Genomic DNA, 22,253 nt, shown 5'->3' on the forward strand with positions numbered 1-22,253 from the left:
GTCCATCCTCAAGCTCGTCGCTTTGCGTCTGATGAATCGGCGTCATCGGGCGCTGTGCGCTTCGTTCCCCCAATCAATGACCTATTCTCGTTCAGCCGCGGTCAAGTCACCAGTAAAAGACGTGACATACGTGCTAGCTTTCTGCCTATAGCAGACCTTCTCGTCGCCGTGACAGTGGTACTTGCAGCTAGTCTGCCACTTGTCGAACGGGTACTTGTCTGGCTTCAGAGACACATATCTTCCAGTGACAGCCAGGAGGAGGTCCATGATCAAGTCCGGTTCCATGGTGTCGATTTTTGCAGGCAATGCTCGGAGTGCGGCGCCGCGATTGCCCCATACAATGATGTCTGTGATGAGTTTTCTGGTTGGCGACCCATCTGGTACGTTCTGGTAGAACTTCGATCCATAGCTTGGAGAGAATACAGCCGATCTACCCTGTAGTTCGATTACGCATTGCATGAGGCTGTCATTTAGAGCATCCCTAAAGTCGGTGTCGAGTAAATAATGACCCAGGTTGAACAGTTCAGGTAGCTTCACGAGCTCTTGCAACAAGGCTGATAACGGATCATCACCGCGTTGTCGACTGTGGACAACGCCTGTGAGAAGCCACTGGAGGTAGACGGCAAACAATTTTCTGTCGAAGTTGGGTAACGAAACCATGCGCTCTTGCGATTCTTTCCATGGTCCCCTCATCGCTGCATCGATGAACTCGGACGAGGCACGAAGGCGATCTTCAGGAAGCATGAACACATCCTGGTCAGCTTCACCAACTTTGACAGTGATCATGTTTCCGTTCGCACTGCGCATTGTTATTTTGCTGATTCATGCTACTCCACACTGCACTTACAAGGCGACCTCGTCTTCGAACCCTTTTTGCATCGTAGTGAATGGTCCGTCGCTCGACTGCTGCGTGCAGGCTGATGTTGTGATGTTGGAGAGATGGTTCGTTTCTGCGCAAGGTGAAGTGTTCCCTGCACATTCCTCCGGAGTGGGCCACATGTTCTGGAGTGAGAGAAGGTCGCACCTTCCACAACTCCCAGGAAGCGTCGTCACACTGTTTATACCTCCCCAGCTGCAACACTGCAACCATCGCGCATACAACGGACGAACATTACATTATTGATCGATAATGGATGCATTTCAATACGCTCGCTCGCTAAACCAAACAATAGACACAAGAAATAATAAATCGCTCAACGACAGAAGCGCGCGCCATAACAACGCGCACGCTGGGTATCTTACAAACGTCCAAAAGGTCATGCCATGCCCGGCCGTATCCAGAAGGAAAGAAAACCTTACCGATCGTTCCACGTCTCAAGACCGCATCAAGCGACCTAAAAGCCCTCAAGCATACGCTCCTACCCGGTCGTCGCCATGGAAGAACCCACTCCCATCGAACCCTTCTTCCTTCGGCGTGGCCCAGACTTCTGGCGAGACGTCGTCGTAGCTCGGCTTGCGGGCCAGGTCCTCAGAGTAGACGCTCGCGTCGTCGTTGGCCCAGCGCTGGTTCCTGTCGTGGCTCTGCTGGCCGTAGACGACGTTCCGGTCGTGCGCTGGAGCGCGCGGTGTGGAGCAGCTTATCCGCTGATCGCCTTCACGCGAGATGATCAAGGTGTCGGGCGAAGGAGTAGGATACGATGGTGATGTAGCAGTCGCCGAAACGATGAGCTTGTTCACCAGGGCATGCAGGTCCGACACATCGTGCTGCAGAGTGCGAACCTGCTGTTCCAAGGCCTTCCTCGCGCTCCTCTCATGTCTGAGCGCCTCATAGACGTTCCGCAGAGCTCGTGCAGTCTCCTCGTTACTTCCAGTGTGGGGAACGGGAGGTGCGGCAAGCGTTGGAGAACCAGGCGCAGGCTCAGGCTCAAGGGTCTCACTACTTGATTGGACAATGAGCTCTTGATGAATGCTCGGTGCTGATCTTGAGTGAGAGCGCGATGCAGATGCAGACGAACTCCGGTTCCTTGATCGCAGGTTGCGCGGTGCATTTTCGAGGATGATGGTTTGCCGGTTGTTACGGGATGACATCCGGCGGGTGAGTGTTTCGAGATTGGAGTACCTGGATTCAAGATCTTGAACGCGATCCTCGATGGGTATGCGATGTTGGCTCTTCGCTGGTGGCGGAGGCGGCGGCGAGATGCTTCGGACTTGCGGTGATTCTGGGATGGTTTCCTCTTTGGGTCCGAACAACGCATTCTTCAGGTCACCGAAGTTGAAGGCTGAGACTGGGGGCTGAACACTACGTTCTTGCTCGCGGTTTGGCTCTTCCGTAATCGGCGTCGCGGTCTGCGATTCGTCCGCTTGAACGAGCGTCGCGCTCATCTCGTTGAACGACTCGTTGTCTGGTTCTCGGATCATGGGCTCTTGCATCGGCACGGTGCGGACCGTCTCTACAGTCTTCGCTGTTTGCGGTCTACTATAGATGCTGCCGGACATGTAGCTCTCCCTCCAGAACTTGATCTCCGCACTCCTGCCTCTCTCCGTCGAGGCGCGCTCTTTTGCGAGATTGTGAAGAGCATCTGCACTTCTTGATCTCCGTCTGTCGTGTTTGGACGTTACTGTTTGAGTCGGGCTGGACAGTGCGATACCGATACCGGGAGACATCTCATCTTCTTCAGCCTGTTCGTCCCACGCTGCCAGCTTTTCCCGAGGCTCGTCGAAACTGTGTCGATGAGTAATGGCACTTGGTACAGTGGGCAGCGTGGCTCTTCGGCGACCGAGATCCGGCCTGTCCGTATCGAATGTAAGGTACTCTTTCGGCGGACTTGCCGGCGGCGCGTTCACGTTCATAGGGTACGGGAGATGTTGGCCTAGCGGATGTAATGGCTGTAGCTCCTCCACTGGCAGATCAGATATCCGAGGATTGGACGGGGGTGTCCTTGGTTCTCTTGGTGGTGTTGATCTCAGCATGGTAGTGTCCTAGTCTTCGTCAGAGTTCATTCGTCACGCTGGTCTAGAAAAACTTACACTATGGTGGTAGCTGTGGCCACGCTGCATTGGCTCTTCTTCCAGATCGTCCGCTCGGTCCGGGCCTTTTCGCCCGAACATCTTGCGGAAAACATTTCTGAGGCCGCTCTTGCGCTTATTCTTCTTCTGCGCAGCTTTACCGGCGCTCTCTGGCGTCGAGCGAAACGGCGACGGGGAAGCGATCGAAGTCGATGGCACAATGCTTTCGCGCTGTACTTCGTCCAAGTGTCGCACTCTGGGTGGGGATCTCGAAGAAATCGGGCGCTCGGGAACAGCCGAATCGCGCTGCGGCTGCTGCTCTCCCACGGGATTTGATCGCAAGGCTGACATATGCTGTTCAGGCACAGGCGGAGGAGACTGAAGTGGTCTTGGCGGGGTTTGCGGCCTTTCATACTGCTCTTCTGGCGCGTCCTGCGTCTGCAGTGTCCGGTCCAGCGCGCCATTTGCCGCGTACTCCTTCTCTTCCTCTTCATTCAACGGCACATCCTCGGTAATAGGGATCGGCCCGCTAATTTTTAAGTTCCCTCTTCTGATAGCCTCAGCCTTCCAGCTGGAGCGCTCCAGAGGCGAGGGTGAGGGCGTCGACGCACTCATATCGGCGACGACAAAGCCTTCTCTTTGAAGCATATGGATGCTGCGATGTTTTGGATTCCGAGTGTTGGCGAATGCGCTTCTGCGGACGAGTTCTGGAAATTGCGCTTAGGCGAGGTTTACCGGGATGACCCAGCGAGCGTGAGGATCTCGACTACCATCACCGATGTCGCGAAAGCAATTGATGGGTAAGAAGCAAAGCAAGGGCGGACCGGAGCGACAAGCGCGGCAAACGTTCCTCCTCCGAAAATAGATGCAAGGCAAGAATAGGCAATAAGGAATTAACAACGATAGCCCCCAAGACTCGAAAGAAGCGAACTCGATCAGAAGGAGCGACGAGGTTAAACAATAGAGAGACGTGCCACAGACGACGTAACGAGAAGAGCAGCAAAAGAACGGGGGGCGGCGCTCTTAGGGTCTATGTATCAGACCGAGAGCGTCATGTACCCTTTGGACAAGGGTGCCAATAGAGTGGGGAGGGTCAGTCGGATGGGGGGCGCGGCGGGAAGGAGGAGGCTATTATTGATGGCGCATTTGCGAATCAAGCAGTATGACCGGCATTACCTTTGACCACAACACAACGGGGGCTGGGGGGCTGCAGCAACAAATAAAGGCCTGATCGCTGCTGCACAAGCGTTGCATGAGAGGCCAACAAGTCGGACCACTGCGCGAACGAACGACGTGCAGGTTGTTGGCGATGGGGCTGTGGGGTTTTGCGTCCAGTACAGCTGCATGTTTTCGCCAAAGCGGACTGTTGCAATCGATACGTTCGTTGGCTGCAGCACGGCACGCGCAGGCGCGCTCGGCCACTGTCCTCTTCAGCCCTTCTGAAACATGCGGCTAACACGTCTTGGACCTCAGCTTCCCTGTCGGCCTCTCAAACTTACCACTCGTCCAGAACCGCCATCTCAAATCCCAGTAAAGCCGTCGCAGAGCTAATCCTTCTGCGTCTACAAATAGCGGCTTGCAGCACTGACCGAGGCGTTCCACGAACCCTCCTCTTGTCGCGTCAGGTCTGAGCGCAAGAAGACATGGGGTCGCCAGGACGCATGTCATGTCATGGACCCTCGGCCGTGCAGACTAACAGGAATCCTTGCTCCAGCCTGCATTAACGCGTTTGAGGCTGTCCGCGGACTAACTCCGACGACGGCCTGATTGGAGCTGATTACTCTGGCCCACACCACACCGTCTATCACGACTGTTTGGTACTCTACTGCACGCGTTACCTGTTGACGATGTACGTTGATGTAAACATGATTAATAGGGGAGGCTGGTCGACAGTAGCCGAAGGGTCTCGAAAGACGTTGACAGAAGCGACGTCGCAAGCGCTGGGCGCCGTTTTGATGAAGTTTCCGGCCTGCGCTGATTGCTCGATAGTATTGCGCCATGTATTGATGGTCACGACTCGCCACCACACACACTTTATCCTGCACGACACCGTTCAGCATAAAGAGTTTGAGAGAATGAGCGCATTACTCGCTGTCTGTTCTGCGTGCTCTTCTGGCCCTTCTCGTTTCTCTTTTGCGCATATAAGTAATCGCATGCAAGCCCTGCTTCGCCGTCTTACCACCGTAGTCTCATGCCGCATGCCACTTTGGCGATGACATTCGGCGTATGTAGGTGTTTTGGCGCGAGCTGTCTCGACTCGCGACTTTGACGCGGGACTACTGCAGCTAAAATCACGCCGCATACCATGGCTGCAGTATCGCGCTTCGCTTGCGAACCAAACCATAGCGCTGAGACCATGTCCTCCCCACACCACTCCAACATGTAGTAGCGAACCACAACTCCGACATTGTTTGTTTGGGAGCCCGTGACAGCGCATGTGTTACAGCCTCGCTTGCTTAGACCCCTCATCCGCCGTTTTCTTGGTCCACGTAGACGTCCGCCAAGTTCGGATACCTGAGATCGGCGTGGTCTTCTAGATGCTGCATCCAGGCTTTTAGAAACTTGGAGCCCCTGTGAATCAATTAAGTCAGCAACAATGCATGGCGCTGTGGTGTGATGAGCGTATAGAATCCTTCGCCGTATAGCAGGGTGCCGAGGGTCTGGTCTCGGTGTGGGTGACGAAGGGTTCCCGTGTGACAAAGCAAGGGGGCGTGTCACGGCAGTTTCGAGTTACGCGGGTTTCAGATTTGCTTGTTCGCAAAGACCACATCCCGACGCCCACGTTCTCGGGTATGACCGATGTCCGCGACTCCGCGATGACGATGAGGTATCGGCTATACGACCAACAAGGAAGGCCAGTGGTGCTGGGGACATGAATTGGGAATGAAGAGGGTACGTACTTGCTTATTGTGTCTGAGTCTCCGATCACACAAAGATGTCGCTTTGGGCGTGTCATTGCAACTGCGCCCTTCATTAGCACCTGCAGCCACGTGTTCATGCGTAGATATTGCGGCGAGTCGGCAGAGTAGGAGCTGACGTACCGTTGAGCCGTCTCTTCTCGCCCAAGAAGCCCACCTCATGCTCTGGATTGCTCCGTACTGTGCTGACAATGACGGCTTCCTTCTCGCGGCCTTGGAAGCCATCCACGGATCCTAGTTCGATGCCAGGATACGCCTCTTTGAGCATTCCAGCAAGCAATGCGAGCTACCATTGTTAACGTTAAACCCCACAATACAAAGTTGACGCGCATTGCACACGCATGATGGGCAGGGAGGAAAGACGCGTACCTGTGCATTGTATGGCGTAACCACCGCGATGTCTTCCGCTTTAACGCCGGCTTTGATCAGATTCGCGACATGCATCTTCACCAACGCCGCTTCTGCCTCATTAGATTTGCTATCGCCAAGACTCATGCCTTTCCCGCCCTTGCCTATCACACCCTCGTCTTCGATCTTCTCAGGAAAGTCACCGCCCTGAGTGTCCCAGAAGACGAGCGGCTCTTGTGTATCTTCAGTTTCTTCAACGTCGTACTTCAGGTCCTTCAGTAGACGGTCCTTGACGAAGTCTGCTGCGATAAGTTTCGAATCATATAGTTCGTCCGATGGAAATCGCATTATCTTCTCATGCATGCGATATTGCGTCGTTAGCATCCGCTTGATCGACGGTCCATGTAGAGAAAGTAGCCTGTCGAAAAGAGTTGTTTCGAGCGTCATGCCGGTAATCAGCTTGCCAGCGGGATTCTCTGCGCTATCCTTACTCTTGCTGGATTCCTTCTTGGCCGCTTTCGTTTGTTTCGAGTTGAGAGACTTGATAGTGGGTGGTAATTGGAGGTGGTCGCCGGCCAACACCAGCTTACTTGCCTTGACCCACAGTAAAGGCACCCAGCATTGAGCCTCCAAAGCCTGACTGGCCTCATCTACGATGACGACGTCGAACTCCTGACCTTTTAGATGAAAGCCACCCGCGCCATGCAGCGTCGCAAGGACGACCTTACTGCCGGTCACTAGGTTGTTTACACATCCCTTCTCCCGCTCTCTGTACTCTTGTCGGAGCTCTTTCAGCTCGGTGTAGATCTGACGGCGCTCTCTGGCGTTGCGTGTCTTGCGAACAGAAGATTGTTTGTCATCCATTTCTTTGCGAACGTCCTGGACCAACGCGGCTGCTTCTGACGTTCGTGTGAGGACATCGAGCGAATGATTTAAGACAGATGGTAAGAGGCGTGCTGGGTGCCCGAGGCGCACCATAGGTACTTTGTGAGATGCTAGACGCTCGACAATGTTATCTACGGATATGTTCGATGGACCGCATACCAGCAAGCGGAGCTTCTGTTTGAGTAATTGGAGAATAAGCTCAATCAGAGTGTGCGTCTTGCCTGTGCCTGGGGGGCCATGAATCAGCGCAACCTCGCGTGAGGCAAGCGCAAATCTGATGGCCTCTTGTTGGCTGTCATTGAGAGATGGATCGTTCCACTCAAGCTTATGGAGGGGATTTGATGGATCATTCAGGTCCGAGGGTAGGGGCGTAGGCGATGACTGTCCAAAGAGTACGCGCATGAAGGGAGTGTACTCTTGGTCTCCGAGCTTCTGCAGCCTGTTCATCGTTTGGTTCATCCTATCATGAATAAGTTCAGGTAAAAATTGAAAAAGTGCATTCGGCCAGGACGTACCTCTTGTAGGTGACGTCGTTCGCCAATTTGACTCTAGTACATGTATCAGCCTCATTATGCCCGACACAGCCGCCCACAATGTATAGACTAACATCCATAGCTTGCCGCCAGTAGGCACATCTGCGTCCTCTTTGTCCAGTACGATTTCCACATTCTCCCTGCGCACCCTAAGAACCACGCCCGAGGCGCCTTTCTTCTCGAGCTCTTTCTTTTCCGTCTTCTTCGCGCTCCCGCTAGGCTGGTCTTGAACCGCAACTATATCGCCCACACGTATGCCGTGTTCTGGGATGTCCGGCTTCTCGCCTTTAGCGACAACTGCCGAATCCAGTCCTAGCTCGACTACGGTCTTACCGCCCAGCCCTGTCCGTATAGAAGATATGTTAAGGTTCAGGATCGCGAGACCGGCGCGCGAGAGGGCGGTAGGCGTGTGCGACGAGAGAAGCGCGTTTGTTTCGGAGAGCTCGGCTTGAAGCTCGGCATCGAGCAGGGTGAGCTGCGAGGCGGCGAAGGACGGAATATCTGTAGGGTTCGGCATCGCTACTGGTGGCTGAGTATGTAGACGTGGGGTGGTAAGTTCGCGTCAGAGTTGATCAATTGCTGATCTGAGAAGCTTCGTTGGAATAGCAGAACCTCGCGCTACTTCAAGCAAATTGGGACATTATACTCGTGTAGTAGTTCGCGCGACAATTTGCTGCTGGCCAAGGGCACCGCAATGGCTGTTGCTTATCTGTAGTGCGCGCCGACTGCGAGAATGTTTAGGCCGAGCTGCTATTACGTCATGACTCTAACCCGTTTCGGCTTGTCACCAGCAAACTCCACGGGTCAATTGAATTTGTGCTTAACTCAGAGAAGGCTTCCAAGGTTATGTACGCACTCTTCTGAGCTCTACACTCATGCTCAAGCTTGATTGTTGTACTCGTGAGCAAGTTTGTTTGACTACCTAGGCACTTCAAATTGGTGCATACGCACGAACTCATCGCATTGCTCAAATTCTACTTGGGTAGTCTTGATTAGTCCAGACACAGTCCAAAGCTTTCTATTACTACCTAGATACAAAACGCGCCAACAAGTGTACCACGAAATCAACACTTTACATATCGTTGACATGTCCCATACAGAAGCCAGTGAAGTTGTACAACCAGAACTCCGTTTCTTGGGCACCCTTAACGACTAGGCTGGTCTGATTTCGCGTCAGCACGCTTTCGTCCAGTTCTTTGTTTGTCGCAATCCCTATCCATTGACTCGGAGGCGGTAATTGCCACCACTGGCTTAAGTCCGCGCATGCCAAATTCGTTCTCAAGTGCGCACTGGTGTACAACCCCGTGGGACTCTTGTTCGTTTCTATACTTGCAATAACGATGAGGACCATCATAAGACCCATAAGCAGCAGAGTATAGATCCGGTACCACGTGCTGGAGATGCAGGGCAAAATCGTAGTCGTCGTTTGACCGCGAATAAAGTAGAAGGCGTACAACATAAGGGTAACGGTGATGAAAACGAAGTAAAACAATCCGAGTAGAAAGGTCGTTGTTGTAAAGAAGAGCGTGTCTCCTAGTGCTGGGGTGATGATAAGAAGAGCTAATGTCCAAATGCCTCCGAGGAGAAGGAGGAAGAAGAAGCGAAAGAGGTGGCTTTGCCAGGATTGTGCGGGAGACTTGAACCCAGCGGTTTCGAACGGCGTTGTTATGAGCGGTTCCAATGCTGTCGGTCGTTGATCGAGTTCCATGCCACTATCCTTTGGCAAGAGAATCCGGTGCGTCCGCACGATTGTCTCAGTTCGGATAGTGTTCTGCAAGCCATCTCGTTGGTATACAAAGTCCTCTGTCAGCCATGTTGCAGCGCATAAGCGCAGAAGACCTAATATCGCCAACGGGAAGAAGACAGCGTCGATGCCAAACCCGATGGCGACACCGGGAAGTGCGGCTCCAGACATGGCACCGATAAGTATATAGAGTGCCGACACACCTTGAAGTGTTGTTATGATAGTTTTCAACGTTGTCAATGAGGCTACTTCAACGTGGGTGTGCTCCGGCAAACGTAAGCAGTGCGGAGCACAGGCCGTAACCATCTCCTCTCCGCCATTCCATCCGTTCGAGGTCCAGAATATCGCGTTGGTGGCTGCTAAATCCTGACGACTCCATTGGACAGCGCGAATGCGTCGATCAGCTATCGCAGCGTATCTCCAAATTATTGATGTCGGGTTATAGCCGCATAGTCGATCGTACCATCTCGGTCGCCGATCTGTCAGATACGATATTGTAGGTGTACCAGATATGATATGCTAAAGCACGACTTCCATTAGCACTTTATCTTCAGGCAGGAGTATAGCGCAGGTTAGACTTACCGCGATCAATGGGGCAAGACACAAAGTGAACAAGGAGACCCACTCGGTAAAACTAACACATTGGCTGTTGTAGCGAATGGGCTCAACCTCGATGTTGAAATACGACATTGGAGATGATGCGGCCGAGACATTCGCGCAGAAGAATTCGCTAGGGATATCTGAACCTATCCTTCAGGCCCCCGGTGACCGGGAAATTACTTACGCACGTAAGCACGCACAGTGACACCTACCACCGCGTAATATCGGATGCATGTAAGCGCTGGTTATATGTACCATCCCTTGTGGGACCATTACTTCGCTTTGTTCGACCTCAAACCTTGAATGTATCTCGATATGGACACAAAAGTGTATCCAGAGATGTGCCAAGAAGTTACCCAACAACAAGTTTGCGTCCGTAGCAAAGTGGCATGAGTCGCCTCAGCAGATAGCTACGAAGAGAGACAGTGGCAGCGCTCATTCTTGATACCGTATACGTAGCTCAGACATCGGAAGCAGGTGTGCCCCATCGCAGCAGTTTGAGATTGCCGTGTTCCTCCGCCATCTTGTAGATGAGTGGGTTGCTAGAGATGGCGATGAGGCCAAGATGATTGAACAGTCCCCGTGGCTGTTTTGATACTGGTTACGTGTTATGTGCGACTGAAAACGAGTACCGACCTATTTATATCGTTTTGGTCGCAAGTCCAGATGGCACATAGCAAATCCAACAGCCGTGATGGAAATTGAAGTATTAGTGTTGCACTGGGACGAAGCCTCGAATCCCCTCGATTGAGTCGGAGATAACGCTTAGTAATCCCGCACTGGCCCCCAAAGCTGAGATGGTATTCTCGCGTGCCTCGCACCTGAGCTTTGTACACGGATGCGACTCCCAACATGCGGACTCGCATTGTTGAGAAATTCGACAGCATTCCCCTCTCCCTGCCTTCCTTTGCATGCGATCTTACTGAGTCTGTTGGGCCTATGGCCACGTCATAGCAGCCTCTTTGCCTTTATCACACGAGCTCAGCGAGCGCGCCCATACCGAATGCACGGTAAATTCCATTCCAAGATTTGTCAAAGCTTTCTATACGGATGAATACGCTCCGCTAGCATCAACTACCGTTACCGGCTCCACGTCCAACAGCCATCGGAGTGCACCCGGGCGTTGGCGCGGTGCGCTGAGTTCTCGAAACCTCTCAGAGTCTTCTCACATGCAATTTGAGTTTGCGTAAGTTTGTGGCGTCTCTCTACTACCGAGGCGTCAGCCTTGCCCGCAAGTAAGGCGCTGAACACCAATATATCGAGCGATGGATTCGCCGAGATCGTGGGGAGACCCATCGTGGATACCCCGCATTTTGTCCACGCGGGGCGAAGTAGTCACCCCTTGAAAGGCAGCATCTCCGTCATCAGAATACAAGCCAACGGTTTATGGCTGGTTCCCGAGCGTGTTAACAACGATGGCGATTCAGTCGATACACCCACCCACAGACCGGGAGAATGCATCCGTTTGCGGTCCGGCAGTCAATGCCACTCTTGGCGTCGATATCCTACCTTGCACGTCCCTCCACTACACATCTCATAGTCGGTGCACTCAGGTCAGTCGCGTTTTGTCGAAAGCGCAAACAGAGAACTTCCGAGGACGGCTTGTGTAAAGACTGATGTGGCGCAAAACCATAAACTCTGGATTACTACTCGTCCGCTAGATGCGCCGACACCTCATGACCAGCTGCCTAGACAATACGCGCCGGAAGCTATCCATCAGCGATCCAAGCCTATTGTGGCTCTTTCCCCTGGCTGACGCTCTGAACTGCGAGTTCGGATAGGTCAGCGCACGATGTTCTTCATGCACCGTGTCACCTCACAAGGCTGTCAGACCCCACTTCCATCAAAATGAGAGCGATCTGCAACCCAAAATTCCGGGAGGATGCTATTGAAGCATGGGTGTATCTGCAGCCACGGCGGCCTTTGAACTTACGTTGAATCTTTCCAAATCGCTCTTCGTCCGGACGCAGGAGACCTTGACATTGTCCGAGGTTCGTTGTGAAGCGTAGTATCTGGCTTGTGATATCTTCTCCACCGGGCGAGTTAAGTATCGTGCCTTGCACAGCGATGGCAGAAGCAGTCACCAGAAACAAAAACTTCATTTGATTCGACAACCACGAGTCGAACGCACAACTACTCACTATGAAGCTAGCAACCCTTCTTTCGTTGCTTCCTTTGGCTCTAGCAGTCGCAGCACCCCTGGAGAAACGAGCAAACCCTACCGTTGTGGCTCCCTCGCCTCAAGCCACGGTTGCTGGCATCAACGTATTGGGTGTTGAGTCCTTCAAAGGCATACCATACGCACAGCCCCCGATTGACCAGCTACGACTGAAACCACCCCAGCCCATAACTTCCTCTCTCGGAAAGGTCGACGGAACCGGCATTCCAAAAGCATGCCCACAGTTCTTCTTCAGCATAGATGAGAGGAATATCCCCACCAACGTCTTAGGCACTATCCTAAACCTACCACTTCTTCAGACCGTCACAAATGCTGGAGAAGACTGCCTTACTATCAACGTACAGCGCCCAGCGGGTACCAAAGCTGGCGACAAGCTTCCTGTACTATTCTGGATCTTTGGTGGCGGTTTCGAACTTGGATCTACTGCAATGTACGATGGAACAAGCCTTGTCGCCGAATCAGTCGCTCAAGGCAAGCCCATCGTATTTGTGGCAGTCAACTATCGCGTGGGCGGATTTGGCTTCATGCCCGGGAAAGAGGTACTAGCCGATGGCTCCGCCAATCTAGGGCTACTAGACCAACGATTGGGCTTGGAATGGGTTGCTGACAACATTGCCGCATTCGGAGGAGACCCTGAGAAGGTTACGATCTGGGGGGAGAGCGCAGGTGCCATCTCTGTGTTGGATCAGATGATGCTTTACGATGGCGACAACAACTACAATGGCAAGCCGCTATTCAGAGCTGGCATCATGAACTCGGGTTCTATAGTTCCAGCTGATCCCGTTGACTGCCCCAAAGGTCAAGCTATTTACGACAGGGTATGTGTTCAATCCTACTCCCTGCCGCATAACACGATGCTAAACTCTCCCAGGTCGTTGAAGCAGCGGGATGTGCCAGCTCTGCCGATACCTTGGCGTGTCTCCGCACAGTGCCATACACCAAGTTCCTCAATGCCGCCAATACCGTCCCGGGTATCTTGGGCTACTTCACGGTCAATCTTTCCTATCTCCCTCGTCCTGATGGAAAGGCCCTCTCGGATTCTCCCGATGCCCTTGTCAAAGCTGGAAAGTACGCCAAAGTACCCTTCATCGTTGGTGACCAGGAAGACGAGGGTACACTCTTTGGTCTCTTCACATCGAATTTGACTACGACCAAGGAAGTAACGACCTATCTCTCAACCATCTTCTTCCAGAATGCTTCGCCAGCGCAAGTCGAACAGCTAGTAGGCAGCTACCAAACTATCACCGAGGACGGCTCGCCCTTCCGCACCGGCCTGCTCAACAACTTCTACCCGCAGTTCAAGCGCGTCTCCGCTATTCTCGGCGACGTTACCTTCACCCTCACGCGTCGCCTCTTCTTGGAAGTCACTGGACAAGTCGCTCCCGATGTACCATCCTGGTCCTATCTCGCGACATACGATTTCGGTACACCCATTCTAGGAACGTTCCATGGCTCCGACATCCTGCAAGTCTTCAATGGCATCTTGCCCAACAATGCCGCGAAGACTATTAGAGGTTACTACTACTCATTCGTCTACAACTTGGACCCCAATGAGGGCAACACTTTTATGGACTGGCCGAAGTGGAGTGAAGGCAGGAAGCTGATCAACTTTGGAGCGAACAAGAACAGCTACCTCGATGACGACTTTAGGGGTGATACACATGACTTCTTGGCGCAAAACGTAGCGAGTTTGAGGGTTTGATCTCGATGATCTACATAGCACCTGACCTGCATGAATCCTTCAAAGTTGGGCATAGCAGCAAAAAGAAAAATGAACAAAGTTTTACTCAATCGCCCCTTTCGCTCTCATGACCCACCGCTGATGGTTTGTTGCGAGCTGCATGACTCAACTACGTTGCTGTCCCCATTGTTTTTTTCACAGGCCACAAACCGCTAAGTGCGTTTTCAGGCCTTTCGCCAATCTTTCCTTCGCGAATCTCGAATACCCTTTCGTTATGATATCAATCGTTGGCGGCCTAATCTTCTGTCACTGGGCGGCATCGAGCATGCGCATCGCAGAGCTTTCGCCCATGGAGCAGCGCGGACCCGCAGATGTTCGTCTTTACAGCTTCCTCCGTGGCTGCCCAATCATCGAGGATGCTGGCGTGCATCGCACTGAAGAATGACGATCGTGGTCGCATTGATGGGCGGAGATACCACGGATTTACTATGGAGATTACACGGGCGTTCTGTGGCCCGGCTCTGAGAGCCGTGCACACGCGTCACCTTCTCACAACATCGCGTTGAACGGAGCAGCCACGCGTACGAAGATGCCGAGTGGATTACACTGACGGCGTAATGCGGTTTTCTTTGCACCGGCTTATCATCCTTATACCAAAGGTGTATGTGGATAGGAAGCTAATCTCGAAATTTCTGGGCTCATCGGCACACAAGCAACGCTTTGACGTACGTGTTGTATTCAGCAAGAACATAGAGCTAATAGATGTCGCAAACAAAAGCGAGCGTGACTGAGGATCAGGTACCGAGAAGGAAAAGACCGAACCAAACAATTCAGCGAAAGAAATACCGAGGAAAGCTGTTTAGCACATCTCTACCGCATCGTTGGCGATAGCTACCAGTCACACGTAACGACGGCATGGTGGTCTCTGTTTATGAGCGGTCCAAGCGAACAGCTCTCAGCTTCACTCTTCCATCTCACCTCCTCCTCTTTGCACTTGATCTCTAGGTCCTTAGGCAAAGGGCCTTCGGAGTCCTCCGGAGATGGCGCATCCCAATCTTGACACCAAAGAGATCCAGGATTGGTTCCATCGTTGAGATAGTCGCATTCGACGCCGTCGATGAGGTCGTTCATCTCGTACGTACCTCCAGGCCAGGGAGGGTTCTTGACCATATCGTAATCGTCTCCTGCTGGTTCGCTTCTCGTAGCTTGCTTTTCATCGCGACATACAGAAGACTTGCCGTAATCGCTTTCGAAGAACAACCAGGAGTTGTCGGTCCAGACCCCATCAAAATACCTTTGGAAGATGATTGAAAGTGCTTTGTTCTTGCGAGATGGTTTGGACGGAGGTGGAGGGCTCGATGGAGGTGGATCAGAGTCGTTCGGGCTTTCGTCATCGTCGTCATCCCCGTGGGCGGCCGCATCTGCCCCGTTCCAAATCACACGGATGCCGCTGTTGGGATCATCCCTATCCCGCACCCAACTTGATTTCTCACTGGTAAGATAATCTCGGATGGCCTTCACGCGTTCGACACCAGTCTTGGTGTCGTCCCAAGGCTTAGTTTCGTAGGACAAGTACGTGGCTATAAGGCCCGCAACTTGAGGCGCAGCTATTCCGGAGTCGCTTGTCAGATTCGAGTACACAGCAGTGGAGATGTGGAGGACGTTTGCTTACCTATTGAAGCCCCTTGTACAGTTGCACCTTTTTTATCCTCCTTCGTTTGGCACTCAACGTCAACACCCGGCGCATAAATCGTGACGAGTGGACCGGCTTGCGAGAAGTCGGCTTTCTTGCCATCGTAGTCTGAAGCGCCAACAATGATGAGAGGGATATCATCACCTGAAAGCAACATAGGAAGTTGGTCCACCAGCTTCCGGTTAGGATCCGTTGCGTCGTTTCCAGCACTTGCCACAAACGGAACACCAAGATTCGATAGTTCACGGAGGTGGTTTCCGTACAGCTTCTGGCTTTGTTTATTGTTCTTCGCTTCCTCGGCGGTCATCCCTTTACCAAGGGCCATGGATGTGGTCACAACGCTCTTCGCCGCACGGTCGTTCCTCTTGATGTCTTCCACGATCAGCCACATTGCATTTTCCCAATCTCCGCTTATAGGCATGACCTTCGTCGACACTAGTGTCGCCTAGAAAGTTGGGTGCGATGTTAGCTGTGTTCTTGAATGCACCGATCCTGTCAGAGTTGCATAGAATAATCGGCTGGCTGAGCAGATACTGCCCTGCCTTCAGGATAGGACAAGATGGAGGCAGAAGCATGAATCGGAAACGCTTTGCAGCGTTGACAACATACCTCTTTCGCAAGCCCGTACTTCTTGCCCACAGCTTTTGAAGCGACCTGGGTTCCGTGAGATGGCTTGACAGTATTGTCGTCTGTGTCTGGACTCGCATGCCGTTGAAGAGACCTCGTAGTTTGTAGGACACGATCGTTGTCTGTCTTGAATTCTCGCTCATCGTCAGGCTGCAAGCGTGGAATTAGCGATGCGACGGCTGTAGAGATAGGGTTACTTACATTCCTGACCCTGATCTGAATGCCCCATTCGATCACGTAGACATATATTCCCTGACCAGGGTTCTCAGGGTATACGAAGTCGAGTGTCTGGGTGCCACCACTAAACAATAACCTTCGATTAGTTCAAGAAGACATATGGCATCACATTCGACTTACTCATACTCACTATCCATCACCAAAGCTTCGTCCGCGGGATATTGGGCCTTCCATTTCAATGCTCTGCGTGAGAGTTTGCCGCTGTTCTCGTATGGATAGGCGCTCGGGTGAACTTCAAGAGACGCGCTTTTCGTTGGCACGGCTCGATGGAATGTCACGGGAAGATCATCCAGCAGACCGAGAGTGCCTTCGTATTTCTCTACATCGGCTTTCGAACTTGGAGTCAAAGTAACGTTCCCGTATCCGAGGATCTTGTTATCCGGACCGATCTGGTAGATGTCATTGCCGTCTTCCGCTTTGGTCTTCAAGAAGTCTCGGAACTTCTCAATGTCATAGTCATCCTTGACCACAGCAATGTAAGCGACCACATCTCGACGGGTGATGATGTGTCCTTGCCGATTCCCAGGAGGTTCGTGGCTATCACTCTCGCCTGCGTTCTCATGAACGGCAGTGATATCGCGGTCTTGCGGCTCATGTCGCGGCAAGTGGTCACTGGTCAATGCGGGACTTGTTAAGGTGTTGATCTGTTGCTCGACAGGAGGGTCGGTTTCCCTTCGCTCAAGCGCAGGATTATTCTCAGCGTCTCTAGTGGTGGTGTCAGCTAGAAACGACGGAATGAATGCTTGCGCAACGCAGAGCAGGAGGGAGAGATAAAGAATGCGCATTGTAGTCACGCAAAGATTGATTCGGAGAAGCGAAAGAAAGGGTAGAATGTGATGTCTACTTTGTATGTGGATGATAGAGCCAGTGGTGTAAGTAACGGAGATGTAGTTCAGTCATACTGAAGATAGTCATATCTCTTAATACTCAATGTCAGAAGGGCCTTCTACCCCGGCGACTTGGGTTTTGGGTCCGGATTTGCGTAATGATGCAACCAGCGCCCTCATGCTGTTGAGCGGCGTGAGTTCACCAGGGCCTCCTGTCTTGAACCGAAACGCCTGTCGTGCAACTATCTACGTATGGCATGCCATGGAGTTTACATCCGGCGTGATTCTCAACCATGCAAGGTTCCATTGGAGTGCGGGTAGGCCATTACGGAGACCATCAACTGTGCCAGTTCCGGGGCAGGCGCACATATCCATGGAGCTGTTCGATCGGCCTGTAGATGCTTCGATAATCGGGGCCGAAAGTTGCGGCACCGTAATGTTGGACATAGCAGGCGGCAGTTCTTAGAAGGGGCCAGATCTCGACACGAGGCCATGATGTCGTCGGCAAGGTGATGCAGCATGTGTGGAGTTTAGTCGTAGTACAGCGGCCCCAGCATTCTAATAAGTGACAAAGAGGCATAGTCAAAGGAAGCACTATGAAACATGAGATGACCAGAGTTGGGACGCACGTCTACGTACTTGTTGGGGGGATTCGCCATGATGGGGGCAGCATGTGGGAAGGATGACGTCGCGTAATGGTCCAGAGGCGACACGAGAGATGCTGCTTTGCGGCGGGTCGCTAAAGAACTCAAAGTCGATTCGTTGTGATGAGGATGTTGGTAAGACGGCAGCGCGGGGCGAAGGTGACGAAGTTCGGCTGATGACGGATGACGTATGCTAGAGAGCTGTGCCACACGATATTGCAGGTACGCGCTTCCCGCTGTAGATTGAATGTTTCGATTAGATTGAACAGAGCTGCGAGTAAGAGCGCCACCAGCATATGACAATTGGCTAGATGCGATCATGACACAGTGTCGGCGTTTAAGCGGGGGCCGACCTCGCATGGACTGATGGCGCAGGGGATGATGAATGGAAGCGAAACGGAGGTCAAGAACGCCGTCACTGGTACGCGTGGGCATAAAGCAAGAGTGTGGGATACTGGATGGATCTTGTGTGTATTATAAGTGCCAAAAAGCTAGTCTCGCATGGAAGGTGAGCCCGAGGACTCTAGGGTAACCACGTGACAGAACGACACTACGCCTCATACACCAGAGTCATCTTGCAGGATACCAACAGACCCGCTATGAGCCTTCCAGCTATCACACTGGCTCTCCAACGCATCCTTGTCGGTTATCCCCGCGATCTTGTCGTACTGCTCAACGAACTGCATGGCGAAGCCCTCGGATGTGTGCCAGCCCTGTATGGATGTCAGTAAAGTGATATAAGTGCAAACGAAGAGGGCTACGTACGATGTGGCAGTGCATTAGCCAGGCGCCTGGGTTATCAGTCTCGAAAGCGATGACAAGGTAACCCGATGCTGGCAGCATCGCGGTGTCGCGGCGCGGCGGGTTGTCGAGCTTAAGAGCAATGTCATCGGTGTACTCTCCAGTACCCTGAGCGATGACGAAGAAGTCATGGCCGTGCAAATGGATGGGATGGGGTACTCCGATGTTGGTGCTGATGACTACGTAGACGAACTCGTTCTCGCGCGGTAGGTGGAAGACGGCGTTGGAGGCCTCGAACGTCCGTTCTTTGCGCATAACTTGCACGAGAGTGGGGTCGTCCCAGTACACAACCATGGATGTACTGTTCAGAGCCCATTTGAACACGTTCTCGTCGTTGCGGCCGACAGACACAGGCTCATCGGCTGTGGACGATGTTGCCCCGACAGTCTTTGGGATGTGCGGCACAAGGTTCTCGGTCTCGTCGGAGCAGCTGTCTTCGTAATCGTATGCGGAAGTGCTTGGCGTTCCAGCCGAGCCACCATAGTAGACTATACCGCGAATGTCGTCTTCGTTGTCGTTCTCGGAGCATGCAGACTGCGGAATCGCGCGCATCCAGAAGTTGTCGGCCACGTCTCCCTGATCAGCTGTTACAATGACGTCGTATCGTTGACCCATACCGATGCTGACAATGGTAGCTTCATAAGGTTCGATAGGTACAAGATCGGATGCAATGACAGTCATGGTGTGGTTGTCGATCATGAACTTCCAGTGGGTGTCGACAGCGGCATTGACGAGGCGGATACGGTAAGAAGTTCCAGCTTCGAAGGAGACGTTATAACGATGGCCGCCGTCTCCAAAGGTGTTGGTACCGTTGATCAGACCATTGTCCAGAACTGGCGGGCCATCCGTCTCGGCAGAGAGATAGAGCTCATCAACCGTTTGATGATCCCAATCGTTAAGGAAGAGCATGCCCAGGTCCTCGTCGTAGTTCGCCGTCGCAGGTCCATTGATGACAATACCGCCAAAGACGCCCTGCCAAGCCTGAAGCGCAAAGTGCGAGTGATACCAAGTTGAACCGTGCTGAGTAGCCCTCCAGGTGTAAGTCATTGACTCGCCTGGTGCCGTTGGGCATTGTGTAATGGAGCTCACACCATCCTGATCGTTGGTGTTCTTCTGCCAAAGACCGTGAAAGTGTATGCTCGTGCCGTTCATGGATGTCGTAAGGGAATTGGTCACATGAACAACGACTGTGTCGCCCCAGTCTGCGATGAGCGTTGGTCCTGGTATGGAGCCATTGATGGCCATCGCTGTGCGAGACACGCCATCAGGTGCTACCACAACATCGGTGAGTTCAAGCCAGTACTCTCGGGTCACCCCGGTGTCTGGAATCTCGATGGACGCGTCGGTTTCAATGGAATGATCGCACCATTTTGAGCGTGTGGAGGCAGTGTTGCCATCGCATGCTCTTCTCGGCACTGGAACTGGTTTAGTGGGCGTCCTCGGGCTGAGAATGATGTGTGACTTACTCAAGTTCGAAACGAAAGGAGAAGAGGTCGCAAAGCCAGCCAAGGCTGCAAGACCGAAAGCACCCCGTAATAACATGATGTAGATACCTAGAAGTATTTGGTACTCGAAAAAAGAAGATGTGTAGAGACAACGACCAACGATCGCGTAATGAGTGGAAGTGAGGTCTAAAGCGAATGACAAGATGCGAAAGACTCTAGAAAGAAGCTCTCAAAGAGTGATCTGAGCTCAGTCAAACGAATGTAAAGACAAGCTGATGTTTTTCCACAACAACAAGTCTTCGCTTCTTTTATATCGCCCTTGCATCCTACCTTCATAGCCTGTCTTATCCGAGGAATCTATTAGGGGCACAACCTGTGCAGTCTTCAACGACTCAAGGACGTCATGATAATCGAAACTTTCGCTCGTACTCTTCTTTCGTTCTCCTCCGCAGATAGTCTCATTGTTTATCGTGGGTCAAGACTACCCTGATCCCTACTCCAAACTTCAGACGCCCCTTAGGGCATCACTTGGCGTAGGTACACCGGCTGCTCGGTGATCTGCTAGCGGTATTGTGCGTCTAAAAACGGCCGTGGGGTTACTGAGTAGTATGCGCAAAGTCTACCGGCGCATCAGGTGAGCCCCCACTCGATCGGTGCCATTCCGCCGCATCTGCCCATGGCATTATCGATTGTTGAGAAATCTTTGCGCATGGTCGGAGTTTGCTGACTCGGAATCGGAGGAAGGAAGCGCCGCGGAAGGGCCGTCCGTGATGACAGGTCGGCGCGCCGTTGTTGCTGGGTTGTGCCAGGTACTCAGTGGAGTGAGGTACTTGGAGTCGAATAGACAAACTCTTCGTATATCCACTGAAAAACGGGTAGAATCTGCGTTTAGACGGTTCGATCGCTACCTAGAGAGATACGCGACAGTGGGGACGACAAGCATTCTCTAGCTTGAGCTTGGCAGTGCCAAAAATAAGACCCGCTCCGACTCGCACTACATATCGCATCTGTGCTTTGAGTGGCTGAGGTTACGCGACGCCTGAGCATTGAAACAATTGAAGTCAGGCAGCATGCAACCCTCGATAGCGCAATTCGCACTGTACGAGAGCGGGTCCTTGTAGCCCTTCGGGGACCTCCCAATGAAGTATACCAAGAGATATGGTTTTCACTCGAGGCGTCATGAATATACGTGGAGACGTCGTAATGCATCTGAGTCGCTCAGGAGACTGTAGAGATAGAGACTGACTCGGCCGATGTATCGAGTGTAATAAGGACATTGGGACTGCTGATTGTTAGCTGTTGCCACCACCCTTCACACTCTTGCTGCATTTCTGACGCTCTTTAAAATATTCTTCAACGTACACTCCTTCATCATGCATATCGCCATGCGCAGCGCACTGCTGGCTCTGCTCCCGCTCGCGGTGTTGGGCGCCCGCAAGCGTGATGTCGCTTCTACGCCTTTCCAGCTGTATGCATACAGTGAAGACATTGGTGGCTTGCCACTCTTCTATGCCGATGGTCTTGCATACCTCGGAGAGCCTGTTCTTTCCAACAGTACCGATGCTGCTGTCGTAACCTGTAAGTTCGGCTTCTTCGAGCCATCGCGTACCCAAGTTCATCCCAACTAACAGACATAGTCACAATCGATGCCAACAAACACTTCATTGGAAACCCCAACGCTACCACCGCTACCGGTGAGCCCACCTGGTCAAATACAGCTCTCTTCATTCCTTCGTCATCATCGGTCGACAGGCGCGTGGGCTTTCTCCCACCCAACAACGGCACTGGCAACACCACGACTCAAACATCGGGTTTCGCTTTCTACGGTTCCACGGTGATGTTGTATGGTGAAGATGGTACGGTTGCCACGTCATTCTACGGCATGAAGGCTGAGAACGGCCTGTATGAGTTGCATTGGAACGACACGGAAGGCAAGGTGCCTTTGACACTTCGGAGCATGGCGCCTAGCAGTGAAGCGTCGAAGCGACGTTGAATGGGATGTTGTTGGGACGTCAAAGGTTTCTGCGGGGTTGCCGTCCCGACAGTCGTTACGCAAGGAAGCTGTTGGTAGTAGTACTTCAATGTCAGCGGGTTAGGGAACATGATCAGCCATAGCTCAATTCGTTACTCGAGAACTAACACTAT

The 22,253-nt window shown here is 52.6% G+C and overlaps 7 protein-coding genes across 7 annotated transcripts; 2 read left to right on the plus strand and 5 right to left on the minus strand.

Moving 5' to 3' along the window:
* Window positions 1-81: 81 nt before the first annotated feature.
* Window positions 82-879, minus strand: J4E87_004470 (uncharacterized protein; the record flags this gene model as incomplete). The annotated part of the gene is made up of 2 exons (XM_049376091.1): window positions 82-799; window positions 848-879. The coding sequence occupies 2 exons, from the start codon at window positions 877-879 to the stop codon at window positions 82-84; spliced, it is 750 nt and encodes a 249-aa protein (XP_049234300.1).
* A 465-nt stretch (window positions 880-1,344) lies between these two features.
* On the minus strand, window positions 1,345-3,594 carry J4E87_004471 (uncharacterized protein; the record flags this gene model as incomplete). The annotated part of the gene is made up of 2 exons (XM_049376092.1): window positions 1,345-2,919; window positions 2,968-3,594. The coding sequence occupies 2 exons, from the start codon at window positions 3,592-3,594 to the stop codon at window positions 1,345-1,347; spliced, it is 2,202 nt and encodes a 733-aa protein (XP_049234301.1).
* A 2,346-nt stretch (window positions 3,595-5,940) lies between these two features.
* On the minus strand, window positions 5,941-8,147 carry J4E87_004472 (uncharacterized protein; the record flags this gene model as incomplete). The annotated part of the gene is made up of 4 exons (XM_049376093.1): window positions 5,941-6,150; window positions 6,234-7,557; window positions 7,613-7,645; window positions 7,705-8,147. 4 exons carry the CDS (start codon window positions 8,145-8,147, stop codon window positions 5,941-5,943), a joined length of 2,010 nt encoding a protein of 669 aa, XP_049234302.1.
* A 3,969-nt stretch (window positions 8,148-12,116) lies between these two features.
* J4E87_004473 (uncharacterized protein) lies at window positions 12,117-13,855 on the plus strand (the record flags this gene model as incomplete). The annotated part of the gene is made up of 2 exons (XM_049376094.1): window positions 12,117-12,971; window positions 13,025-13,855. 2 exons carry the CDS (start codon window positions 12,117-12,119, stop codon window positions 13,853-13,855), a joined length of 1,686 nt encoding a protein of 561 aa, XP_049234303.1.
* Window positions 13,856-14,725: 870 nt separating this feature from the next.
* J4E87_004474 (uncharacterized protein) lies at window positions 14,726-17,593 on the minus strand (the record flags this gene model as incomplete). The annotated part of the gene is made up of 6 exons (XM_049376095.1): window positions 14,726-15,441; window positions 15,507-15,972; window positions 16,137-16,304; window positions 16,356-16,455; window positions 16,512-17,096; window positions 17,586-17,593. 6 exons carry the CDS (start codon window positions 17,591-17,593, stop codon window positions 14,726-14,728), a joined length of 2,043 nt encoding a protein of 680 aa, XP_049234304.1.
* Window positions 17,594-18,419: 826 nt separating this feature from the next.
* Window positions 18,420-20,205, minus strand: J4E87_004475 (uncharacterized protein; the record flags this gene model as incomplete). The annotated part of the gene is made up of 3 exons (XM_049376096.1): window positions 18,420-18,575; window positions 18,628-20,078; window positions 20,130-20,205. 3 exons carry the CDS (start codon window positions 20,203-20,205, stop codon window positions 18,420-18,422), a joined length of 1,683 nt encoding a protein of 560 aa, XP_049234305.1.
* A 1,288-nt stretch (window positions 20,206-21,493) lies between these two features.
* Window positions 21,494-22,101, plus strand: J4E87_004476 (uncharacterized protein; the record flags this gene model as incomplete). The annotated part of the gene is made up of 2 exons (XM_049376097.1): window positions 21,494-21,686; window positions 21,746-22,101. The coding sequence occupies 2 exons, from the start codon at window positions 21,494-21,496 to the stop codon at window positions 22,099-22,101; spliced, it is 549 nt and encodes a 182-aa protein (XP_049234306.1).
* Window positions 22,102-22,253: the final 152 nt, after the last annotated feature.

Source organism: Alternaria ethzedia (assembly GCF_023757985.1).
Source record: "Alternaria ethzedia strain BMP 0044 chromosome Unknown scaffold_8, whole genome shotgun sequence".
In the NCBI taxonomy this organism is placed as follows: domain Eukaryota; kingdom Fungi; phylum Ascomycota; class Dothideomycetes; order Pleosporales; family Pleosporaceae; genus Alternaria; species Alternaria ethzedia.